Source organism: Cherax quadricarinatus, chromosome 91 (assembly GCF_038502225.1).
Source record: "Cherax quadricarinatus isolate ZL_2023a chromosome 91, ASM3850222v1, whole genome shotgun sequence".
NCBI classification, from domain to species: Eukaryota; Metazoa; Arthropoda; class Malacostraca; order Decapoda; family Parastacidae; genus Cherax; species Cherax quadricarinatus.
In genome coordinates this window covers 4,335,784-4,348,156 of record NC_091382.1, presented here as the reverse complement: position 1 = coordinate 4,348,156, position 12,373 = coordinate 4,335,784, and the positions used below count along the sequence as shown (strand labels likewise).

Sequence of the window (12,373 nt, the reverse complement as noted above, 5' to 3'; positions counted from 1 at the left end):
AAGTGGAACATGTAATATACTGGTATTTATAGGCTATTGTACTTATTTGCAAATCTCAAATCCAGATTTTGAGGTATCATCGTGCCTATTAAGTGTTAACACATGCATATTATAAACTTCTGATGCGCATTTTGCATTATTTATTATTGTGAATGGTTTAGTTTTATATCTATTATTTCCTATTTGTTATGTTTCTTACATTTGTTATGCAGAATGCAGTGTTTTACAATATCTGATGTTATTGTTTTGCAATGTGTATAAAGTTGTATGTATTAATATTGTATGTTTCATTAAACGCTTGTGAATAATAATTGATAATATACAGTACCAGGACGGGCAGATTCATCTTTACTTAATCCTTTAAACACTAAACTTTTCAAGAGAGATGCCTTAATGCTGATGAGACTCATGATCCAAGGAAGTGGACCATTCTCCCTTTCCTTGGATTGAAACTGATTGCCTCTCACTCCCCTCAGGTGCTGTATTACCATTATGGACTGAGATGAATGTAAAAACTTCACAGTTCTCAATTTTTTTTTATTTTAACTAGGGGTAAATGCTAAACATGTAGGGGGTCATAATGTGCCTGGGAAATGGGAGATGCTCAGGTGTGATCCAAGGAAGGGGAAGGCAAATCCAGTTCCTTCGATCAAGAGCCCCTCACTGGCATCAGGGCACCTCCCTTGAAGGGTGCTCTCATAAAAGTACTGTACTGCATATTACAATCTCCATTATCTGTTTATCACATTTTTAATATAAATATTTCATGAACAGGGTAAACATTATTATTATTATTAACACACTGGCCGATTCCCACCAAGGCAGGGTGGCCTGAAAAAGAAAAACTTTCACCATCATTCACTCCATCACTGTTTTGCCAGAAGGGTGTTTTACACTACAGTTTTTAAACTGCAGGTAAACATAGGTAAACATAGGCTAAACAAAGGTAAGATAAAATTATGAAAGTTCCAGTTATTTAATTAAGAAATTTTTCATACAGGTATAATGCTACTGCGTGTCACATTAATTCTTAAATTTTGCCACAGGGAGCGAATGTTTTGGGCATTGCCAGTCATATACGCATTACAAAACATGCATAGAACCTATTAAGAACTAAAAATATATTGGTATTGCATTTGCCTTTCCTGTGCCACTAAGTGCAATAATTCTCTAATCTTAATCTAGGAACTATATTCATTGACTGTAATTCTTGAAACAAAAGCTTACAAGCATAAGGGATACGTATTGAAGATACACTTGCAGATGAGCGGCAGTAATGGCACCATCCTGAATACCCCAGCAGACCACACGAGTTGCAGACATCCACATCAAATGCATCTGATGATATCATCAAGCGTTCCAGTAACAGCATGCTGCAGGTAGAAATACATATACTGTGTATATATATACACACAAAGTATATTAACATGATTATTATTGTTGAATCAAACCTAATTGCTTCCCATTCCCCAAGGCACAGCATGACTGCCGTGAAGGTTATCATGTGACATCATGGTATATTCATGGAGAACTGCTAAACACGAGCTGTACAGCACCTGGAGATCTGGAGGAGATCATGAGGATCCAGGGATGGGGAGCTCCACCAGCATCAGGCACCTCCCCCTTAACAATACCGTAATTATATACTACCAACAGCAGCAATTAAAAATTTTCATTAATAGTCTCACCTAGCACCATGGCCAATTAAGCAATCTCGTTCCATCTCTCCTAGCCTAAGGCCCCCATCACGAGCACGTCCCTCAGTGGGCTGTCGAGTCAACACTGCACGAGGGCCTCTAGAACGAGCATGCATCTTGTCCATGACCATGTGCTTCAGCTTCTGATAGTACACAGGACCGAAGAAGATGTATCCAGTCAAAGCTTCACCACTTGTCCCACTATATAGGATATCTTTTCCCTAAAAACAAATGTAAAATTCAAGATCATTCAAGAATTAATCACAGATTTATTATAATACAAAATGAAGTGCTAAACCTACAAGGGTAATCACAGAATCAACAGTTAAAATTACTCTTGTTCTAATTTCTTTGAAATGTCAACATAAGACCAATATTTATTCTGGTTAATACTGTAAGTTACATTATGCTAAAATACATTGGGAGCACAACTGAATCAGAATTTAGGACTGTCATCAGTGTATGACATAATGAAAGTACAGTATACTAATGCTGTACGACATCATGGTGCTTAGTGTTAAAACTCATGTACAGTGGAACCCCAGATTTCGTCTGCACCAAATATTGTACGTTTCGGACTTAGACCACTTTTTTGGGGCGAAATTTTGCACCGGATTTTGTACCTCCACCCGGATATCATCCGTATCAGATGCGTCCACCTGCCTGGGACACCGCCACTCATGCGTACTTGTCTCAGTCTGGCTTTGTCACTGGTTGAGTGAGAATTACTTTGCGCATTCATCCAAGACATTTCGTAATAATCAATTGTTTTTTGTGCTTGTTTATTGAGTGCAACTGTGAAATAAGCCACCATGGGCCCAAAGAAAGTTCCTAGTGCCAGCCCTTTGGTAAAGAAGGCGAAAAACACAATAGAATTCAAGAAAGAGATTGTAGAAAAATACAAAAGTGGCGTACGTGTGGTCGAGCTTGCTAGGATGTATGGCAAGTCCAAATCAACAAACATCTGGAACAGCAACAGACCACAGTTGAGGAAATTGCTTCAGAGGAAGAGGAGGAGGAAGAGAGAGGGGAGAAGGTGCCTTCTTCAGTGATTAAGAACATTTGTGCAAAGTGGAATGAGGTGCAAGCTTTTGTGGAAAAAATATAACCCTGACCAAGCTGATACAAGCCATATCTGCAACATGTTCAGTGACAATACCTTGTCCCATTTTAGGCAAATCTTAGATGCCAGAAACAGAGCTCTCTGGACAGATTATTAGATACCTGAAGTCCTTATGGAGGGGAATTTCCCTTCCAAACAATAACCTCTGCTCCTCCTCCCTCTCCTCTCCTCTCCTCATCGTCTATACCCCAACAAGAGTCTTCAATAAAGGTAAATGTGATGTTAAATGTTCATTTATCCATTTCATTAGTTATTTATATTTCTTTCTCATTGTTTTCTGTATGTAAAATTAGTTATTCTTTAAACAAATGTATTTTTTGTTAATATTTTTGGGTGTCTGGAATGGATTAGTAATTGTATTTACATTATTTCTTATGGGAAATATTATTTTGGTTTTTGTCCTTTTCGGATTTAGACCGACCTTCTGGAACGGATCAAGGACGAAGTCCAGGATCCCACTGTAGAAGATAAAATCAATACCACTGGTGGAACAATTCACAGCCTACTTAGTGAAAATGGATACTAGACAATATTTTGGTCTGTTTTCAATCATTGTCAAATCATGAAGGAATTTATAACAGCATAGAACAGACTAAAATGTTGGTTTAATTTCCAATTCCAATTTGTAGGTCAGTTGTGAAGGGCATGCACCTATGTCTGATGGCTTAAATACATTGGTATTATATTCATAGGGAAGCACTAAACCCATAGGAGTTATATAGTACATGGAGGTATGGGAGGCATTCAAGGAAGGGAAGGGCCCCTCACCATCATCAAGGAGCCTTCCTTTAGGGGATACACGTAATTCCTCATAAAGAATCACTCAGAGGTACATAGATGTATGACTATGCAAACATTTTCCTACAGTAATATTATCTAGCAAGAGAGAAATTTAGGTATTACTTTGTGGTACTATATATACAGCACCACAAAGACAGACATTATACAAGTGTGGGATACTTACTCATTAACTCACTCAGCAATTAAACAATACAACTCTATCCTTCACTGTCTTACCTAATACAGTGGACCCCCGCTTAACGATCACCTCCAAATGCGACCAATTATGTAAGTGTATTTATGTAAGTGCGTTTGTACGTGTATATTTGGGGGTCTGAAATGGACTAATCTACTTCACAATATTCCTTATGGGAAAAAATTCGGTCAGTACTGGCACCTGAACATACTTCTGGAATGAAAAAAGTTCGTTAACCGGGGGTCCACTGTATTTCACAATGGCTTATTTCTTACTTTGCCAAGTTCTTAATCATTCACCTTCCTTGGCAGTTTTCTTGCATAGATATGCTTCACTTCATTATTTCACATTAGTCTAGAACATCTTCAACTACTATCTGATTTTTTAATATTATTATATTCGGGAGAAAGCACTAAGGTCATAAAGTGTTAGGGAATGTGAGTGGGGAGTGGAGGTTAATAAGTTTGATCCAAGGAATGGGAGGGTAGCTCTAACTCTTTGGAACAACAGTTCCTTACTAGCATGATGGCATGAACAAAACAGTCAGCATAGTAAATGGTATCCTATTTATTTCACAGGTTACTCACCTGATAATTATATCCATGCCTGACTAGTTCTTCCATAATCTCCTTTACTGGTGTCCCACCAAATGCTGTTCCATAATTGAACTTTCCTTCAAGAGCAGCTGCTTTGCTACCCAAAAGCTCCATAAGTTTTCCTACAGTCATCCTGGATGGAAAACCATGGGGGTTCATAATCATATCTGGGTAGAGTCCTTGGTCTGAGAAAGGAAGATCTTCCTGTTGTACAATGAGTCCTGTCACGCCCTTCTGGCCATGCCGAGATGAAAACTTATCACCTATCTCAGGTCGACGAGTCTGCCTCAACAGAATTTTGATCAAGTTGAACTCGTCTGGATCTGAAGACAACATGACTTTTTCCACATAAATAGAACCTGGTCCCTTGTGTACAACTGGTGTGTCACGAAACTCTACTTGTCTTCCAGCTTGTTCATCAGTGTAAGAAAGTTGTGTTACTGTTGGCATTTGCTTATTGATAAGCACCTGTCTAGGAAGTACAGGTGTTCCAACAGCTGCTAAACCATCACTGTCAAGTGTCTCATGTTTCCAGATGGGTTTATGTTTACCACCTTCAAGAACTTGCATGAGTGGACCCTGAACTCTGTCTGAGGTTTGGTTTGCATAACGCTTTACAGAACATTTAGCATTTCGATACACAATACAACGACCATAACCTCGGTCCAGTGATGCTTTATTAATAATGATGGCATCTTCAATATCATAACCTGAATAACTCATTACAGCCACCATTGCATTATGACCTGCAGGAAGATGTTCAAAATTTATAAGTTCAATAGGCCTCGTTTTAACAAGGGGTTTATGAGGGTAGACAAGATTATATAACAACGTATCAATCCTATTTCTCTGGTTGTAGCCAATAGTGCCCATTGCTTGCTTACCCATGGCACACTGATAGGTATTACGAGGACTCTGGTTGTGGTGAGGGTAAGGGATAAGTCCAGCACAAACTCCCAAAATAGTAAATGGCTCAATTTCCATGTGAGTGGTTTTGTCTATAATTTCATGTTCATACATAGCTATACTTGAATCATTTTCTTCATTTACATCAAGATACTCGACTAAACCCTCATAGAGAAAATCATCAAATGCCATAAGCCCCCGTGTTAGTTTGTTAATGTGATCTTCCATGACTGCAGGTCGTTTATTTGTTACAATGATGTATGGCCGGCAAAGGCGTCCCCCATCTGAGCTTATATAAACACAGCGATGTTTATAATGAGTATAGATAGACACAAACCCACTAATAACAGTGTTGCGTCTCATGGCACGAAACACTCTCACAACTCTTTTGTGATCTCTTGTAACACCAATGATGTTACCATTCAAAAACACCAGAAAAACATCTCTGTTTGAAAGTTCTTCTCCTGATAACAGGTTAATATCCTCCACGCCACAGTTGAAAGCAAGTTCAATGATTGGCTCAGGATCCACTTCTGTAGTAATGTGAGTCATTAAAGCCAAGTTCTTAACTAAACCACAAGATTCTCCCTCAGGAGTGTCTGAGGGACAAACCATTCCCCACTGAGAGGGTTGGAGAGATCTTGGACCACTGACTTTTCGTGTCTTCTCAAACTGTGAATTGACACGTGTCATCATACCCAGTGCGGATATATATGACAATCTTGCAAGAACCTGAGTCACGCCTTGTCTCTCCATCTTGAACCTTTTGATAGTCCAGTTGCCTGTAGATATGGCTACTTCCAGACCATTAGTGATAGCATCCTGGCTGGACTGCATGTACTGAACTGCATCAAACTGAGAAACTTTTCCCTTTTTACCAAGGATTATGTCAGCTTTTTTCTTCAAATCAGAATTAAACTTCTTGAATAAGTCTTCAAATAAAAGAGAGATAAGTGATCCTGCCAGTTCTAATCTTTTGTTGCCATAGTAGTCTCGATCATCAACAGTTCTGGTGTCACCTTGAGCTTCAATCACACGTCTGGCCATCAGAGCCAAATATATAGATTTCATCTTAAAGTTAAATTTTTCTACAGGAACATGAGCTAAAATTGTTGTAGCAAGTAAATCTCTTGCTTCATCAACAGGAGTCTTTTTTGGACCACGATCAAAATACCTTTTCTGACGAACTTTGTTTCCAATATATTTAAGTGCTTGGGTCTGTGTGTATACATTTAGCCTTGCACACTCCTCAAGTGATGCAGCAAATGAAGTCATGATCCTATCCTCTGTCCCAATCATTTGTACGATCTCCTGGTCACTGGCTACTCCCATGGCTTTAAAAACAATACCAATAGCAACATCTTCAGTCAGAGTATTGTGTTTAAGGTAGTATTTTCCATTTTTCATGGTAACATTGGTACGAGATTTTTTCTCGTGTGTAGATGAGGTGACCTGACATGTGAGGCCTCCTTTCTTATCTTCCTCAACAATCATACGATTCTTTGATAACTGCTCCTGAATAAGAATAACCTGTTGAAAAAGAAAACTGTTAGTTTTCATCATTCATTTATCATCATTAAGATTACAAGTGAAGAAAATATTAAGAATTTTAGGTAATAAGTAAAAAGCTCGTCATTGTACAGGGACAACAACTATACATTTTTTATAAATTTCCAGTTTGGTATTTATTATCAATAATTAAGAGTGTGAGTAAAGAAAATAACAATACCAAGGACTTTGTGTAAAAATTAAAAGTTCTGTATTATGTATATGGTAATAAGCTACAATCAATGCTATACACACAGAATTCAAGTTACATACAGTGGCTAAAACAATTTACTGTCAAATAATAAAACATGGCTAATATCATTTCAGTTACATTTATATAAAATTTTCTGTATAATATATTTGTCATCTTAAGTAACTGCAAGAGAAACAAAACTTTTCTCCTTAGCCAAGTAAAATGGATACCAAAACAAAGTACTTCTTATTTTATTTCTTCACAAACTGCTTAAAAGTGTAAGGTCTTGAGTTTCTATTCATGTATAGCTTTAAACTCTCGGTGTCTTCTGAGAAACACTGAACATAAAGCTCCTTTGTAAATGCTGTATAGTCCTTGTGGCTTAGCGCTTCTTTTTGATTATAATAAATGTAAATGTAGTCATCTGGTTTATTTTACAGTTTTGGTGTCCAATGAGGTCAAATTATTGATGCATTCAGGGGGAAGTACTACAGCCATAGGGGTCATACAGTGCCTTGAGAATGAGAGGTAATTAGGTCTGGTCTAAAGAAAGGAAGAGTAGTAAGAACAAAAGTGTTCACTTAATGTGTAAATGCAGGGCCAGGAAATGCTCACCAGCTAACTTGTTCTTGGTCTGGCATCATTACCACAGAACCAGCAAGACAGTATACTTACTTTCTCCTGTCCCTTGATGATGAAATAGCCACCAGGGTCATGAGGACATTCATTATACTTGGCCAGCTCAGTGTGTGTGCGACATTCTGACAGTGCACAGTTGGATGAACGCAGCATAATTGGCATGCGTCCTGTGGAGGCAGACAGATACGCTTATTAAAGATGATTGTTAATAACTATAGTACAATGTCTAGTGCATCATTTTAACAAAATAACTAAGTTTGGTGCAGACTGTGTGAAGGATATGGCAGGATAAGTGAAAAACAAAGGGGAAAAGCAGAGGAAGTAGATCTATGGTTAATGAGTCAGGTGACATAAATATGCATATGGCCCCCAAAATGCCACCACACACTCCTGTCCTTCTTGAAACGTGAGCCCTTAATATTGTGATTAATATAATTAAGAGTGTGGGAAATTCACAAGACAACTGCATGGCTTAATATGAAAAGTTTATTTTGAGGAATGAGCATACTGTGCCCTGCCTCCCATAGTGGCACATGGAAGAGGGAGAGAGAGAGGTGTAGGGAAAGGATATGAAAAATCTTCGACCCCAACATTCATTTATAACTATGAAGAAAATATTATTTAAGTGCTCACAAAACTTTTTGCAACTTTAAAATGTCATAAAAGCCAAAGTTCTTAATATTTTCAACATTTTATTCTGTTTCAAATTTTTTACAATACTGTAAAAAAAAAATTTGATTTTTTTGGAGTGAAGGAAAGGGAAAATAAAACTTGATCTTGACTGACCGTAGAGCCCTAAAATATAAATACTTTGATATTGTAAAGTGAAAAGTATCACTTTCCAAAAACATCTACTGACTTCTAAAAGCTAGGCAAACTAGAGTAAATAATGATAACACATCAAGACTAACTAAACTCTAGATAAAGGAAAGTCAACAAATTGCTGTGAAATATATTTGTGGATACACTATCTACCGTGTCATTTAAAAACTGAACTGACCAATTGGAATATCTCTTCTGAATATCCGGTGGTCACCTCTCATATACTCAACATCCACCATTATGGGAGCAGAATATGTTATGTCTCGCAGACGACATTCATGGGGCGCTGTCTCTTTGACTATGTTCATTCCTTCTTCAATGTTTGGCTTGCTAACTCGTACATCCATGTACCTGAAACATTACCAAAAAAATAAATTAAAATATAGCATGCATTGTTATTATTAAATAATGTCTTCTTTAGTCTAATGGTTATTATGAGAAATGTATATTATATTACCAAAGCATACAGTGACATGCCCTTCAAGGGGGTTGACTTGATGCTGGTGAAGTGCTTCTGATTCAAGGAATATGAGCTGCTATCCTCTTCCTTGGATCAAACCTGATTACCTCCTATTTCCCAGGTGTTGTATTACCCATACAGGTTCAGCACTTAACCATGACTATAATAACAACATAATGATAAATCCAATACAATTTAAGTTTAAGCAGTATTTACCCCAAAAAAATTACGATTGTTTATTTTCAGAAAGCGCAATATGCAATCATTAAAACTTAGGAAACACATTTCAGAGACTTAGTGTAAAGTTCCTGAATACAAAACATTTTGGGCAGTCTTAACCTAGCTTAAAACTATTTGACATGTATAACCGAAGAATACATTACTATATTTAAAAACTATATTTTAAAGTATATAACATATTACCATTTCTTTATTACAATAATAGTGCTTCTTTTTTATTATAATAATAATAATAATAACATATTACCATTTTATATAAAAATTTTATCTAGCATTTGTAATGGTATAATATAGAATTGGTATCACCAAAGTTCATTTCTGATAGAAACACAAGAATAGTTAATCATATACACTACACTATATTACATAACCTCTTAACTTACTTGACATAGAACAATGGATCTACATCACTTGTGACCCTGCTGTTTGCTTTCACAATATTCTTGATGTCCACATTAATAAAATAATTGAAGGAATCAATGTGTTGCTTCACCAGACCTTTGACACGTAGAAAAGCTGGCACCAATTTCCATTTGTCCTAAATAAAACAATAAAAACACATACATATATAAATAAAATGTGACAACTGTATACACCAAGTAAAAGTTACACACATGCACTCTTCATGTGTAATATGCATCAGTTTTATGCATGTAATGTATACATGTATGATGCATTACATTATTTATATTGAAAAATAAATATTTAAATCAGCCTAGGTGTGCCTCTAGCTGAGCCTTAGTAAGTTTATTGAGGTACAGGTACACATAAATACAATTACATTTATTATCATACATAGCAGCATATGTGTAGATTACTCAAGATAACCCCCCCCCCCTCCCAAAAAAAAAAAAAAAAAAAAAAAAGTCAGTTATTATAAACACGGGGGAGAGCTAAACCCGTAGGAATATAGTGCATGTGGGGGGGGGGGAGGCTGGAAGGCATTCAGGCTCATTTCAGGGAACCGGAGCACAGATCCAATTCCTTAGATCAAGAGCCCCTCACCAGCATCAAGGAACCTCCCTTGAGAGGTGTCAGAGTTATTTCCATTGGGATCCTTGAGTGACTACGCTTAAGTAAGTAAGTAAGTTTATTCAGGTATACACAAATACAGTTACATAGAATTATCATACATAGCAGCATATGTATAGAGAACCTAGGATAACCCAAAAAAGTCAGACAGAGTGACTTATTTCCATTGGGGTCCTTTTACCTTATTATTATAATATAAAGGTTATAATATTTTCTTATTATTCTACAATGAAGATAACATCTTATTATCATACTAAAACGACTATCTACTACACGAGGGTCATTAATACTATCTACAATACGAGGGTCATTACTAGGAATATGGTAAAATTTACACGTATGTTAGATAAAAAATAGAAAATCATTCCCCTCCCTTTCTGTAGCTACATTCATCAGACACCTTTTGGCACTCTTCTTGAACTGGTTCATGCTATGACTGGCTTTGACATGTGCGGGTAGTCTGTTCCATTCCTTTATTGCTGTACAATAAAAGATGTTTGAAGCCTGGCCAATGACTGTGGGTACTACAAAGTTGTGCTCTCTCCCCCTAGTACTATGATTGCTTTGGTTCTCAACCTTGACAAAATTGACAGCAAGATATTCTGGACACTGTTTGTGAGCAATTTTATAAACATGATTTAGCTTCATTTGTTTTACTCTGTCTTCAACATATCCAACTGCTGTAATTCATCCTGGCCTACATGTTCTCTTGGTCCCAGCCCCAGGATGAATCTTACGATTTTGTTCTGGGTGATTTGCAGTCTATCTTTCAGTTTTTTGTCAAGGCAGAGTACCAAGAATAGCAAGCTTCAGTTCTTTATTAATTAAAGGGTAACATCTCACCTCAATAGACTTGACAGGTTCCCTTAGGGTGTTAGGGTCAAGGTCTGCCCACTCTGGCACCAGGTTACCTGGCACTGTCTCTCCCATGGTTACGAAGACAAATATGAAAACAATTCTGACTATGCCTGACACCTTCTTGTTAGGTGTTTAAGGGCCACTGAAACTTCATCATTCCAGCATGACAATGTTGTTGAGGTTGTTAAGACACAACAAAACTTACATAGATAACAGAAAGGTACAATTCTGTGACTGGAACAATACACAAAGTAAATAAGTTTATTCAGGTATACACAAATACAGTTACTTAGATTATCATACTTAGCAGCAGGATAACCCAAAAAAGTCAAAGTGACTTACTTCTGTTCCAAATAACCCGCATATTGGACGTTTCGGTAGTAAGCTCCACTCTCTTAAGTGCGGGTTATTTGTGTTATTACGTGCGGGTTATTTGTGTAAAACTACGTAGTACTGAGTAACTCCTCCTGAGAGTCCGGGGAAATATATATATCATCCATATCCGGGCTTGAAGTAAAGAAAAAATTAAGCTTCCTCCGGAAAAAGAAAGGACATCAATATGTTTCAGTTAGGATAGGTGGACTCTTCTAAACACTAGCGTTATTATTATAATAAAATAAAGCGCTAAACCGACAAGAGTCATGCAGCTCTACTTAAATACCAACAGAGCCACACAACCAAGCACATCAACATCACCTGTTTAAACTTTTAAAGTTTAAATAATAAGATATTACAGCGACCCCAATACGCCACTTTGACTTTTTGGTTACGCTAGGTAATTTACACTGTTTCTGATAATTGCAGAACAATCAAAGGCACTTCTCAGAGCTAACAACAACATAACTATCTTTAACTACAATATCAGATCTTTAAGCAAGCATTATGATGACGTCCTAGCATTACTAAATTCCTTGCATGCCAGTATGTCCATCATTACACTAACTGAAACCTGGCTAAAGCCTGATAGTACAGATGTCTATGCCGTTCCTGGTTACACAGCCATACACAACTGTAGGCCAGACCAACAAGGGGGTGGAACAGCTATATACTACTCAGACCAACTAGAATGTATCACTAATACTTGCACAAGGGATGAACATGGGGAATATATAATAGCTAAATTCAAATCCAAATACCTACAAAAACCTCTCACATTGATAAACATCTACAGAATTCCACAATCAAACATTAGCCAATTTAGTCAAAACCTAGGAAGTATGATAACTGATGCACGCATGAACAAAGATCACTTACTACTCTCAGGTGACTTCAATATAAATCTC

General features: G+C 37.1%; 1 protein-coding gene across 1 annotated transcript; it reads right to left on the bottom strand.

The window, feature by feature from the left end:
• Positions 1 to 957: 957 nt before the first annotated feature.
• Positions 958 to 11,243, bottom strand: Polr3B (RNA polymerase III subunit RpIII128). Its single transcript, XM_053800055.2, has 7 exons — positions 11,076 to 11,243; positions 9,584 to 9,738; positions 8,679 to 8,851; positions 7,715 to 7,845; positions 4,384 to 6,828; positions 1,689 to 1,918; positions 958 to 1,373 (listed from the first exon to the last, which is right to left on the bottom strand). Exons 1-7 carry the CDS (start codon positions 11,160 to 11,162, stop codon positions 1,154 to 1,156), a joined length of 3,441 nt encoding a protein of 1,146 aa, XP_053656030.2. The 5' UTR covers positions 11,163 to 11,243; the 3' UTR covers positions 958 to 1,153.
• Positions 11,244 to 12,373: the final 1,130 nt, after the last annotated feature.

What these genes read in the sequence shown, in the direction of transcription:
- Polr3B (XM_053800055.2), bottom strand. Translation starts at nt 11,162, where the DNA reads ATGGGAGAGACAGTGCCAGGTAACCTGGTGCCAGAGTGGGCAGACCTT. An exon ending in AACCTGTCAAGTCTATTGAG is followed by an intron (nt 9,739 to 11,075) that starts GTGAGATGTTAC and finishes TGTTTTATTTAG; the next exon opens with GACAAATGGAAATTGGTGCC. An exon ending in GATCCATTGTTCTATGTCAA is followed by an intron (nt 8,852 to 9,583) that starts GTAAGTTAAGAG and finishes GTAATGTTTCAG; the next exon opens with GTACATGGATGTACGAGTTA.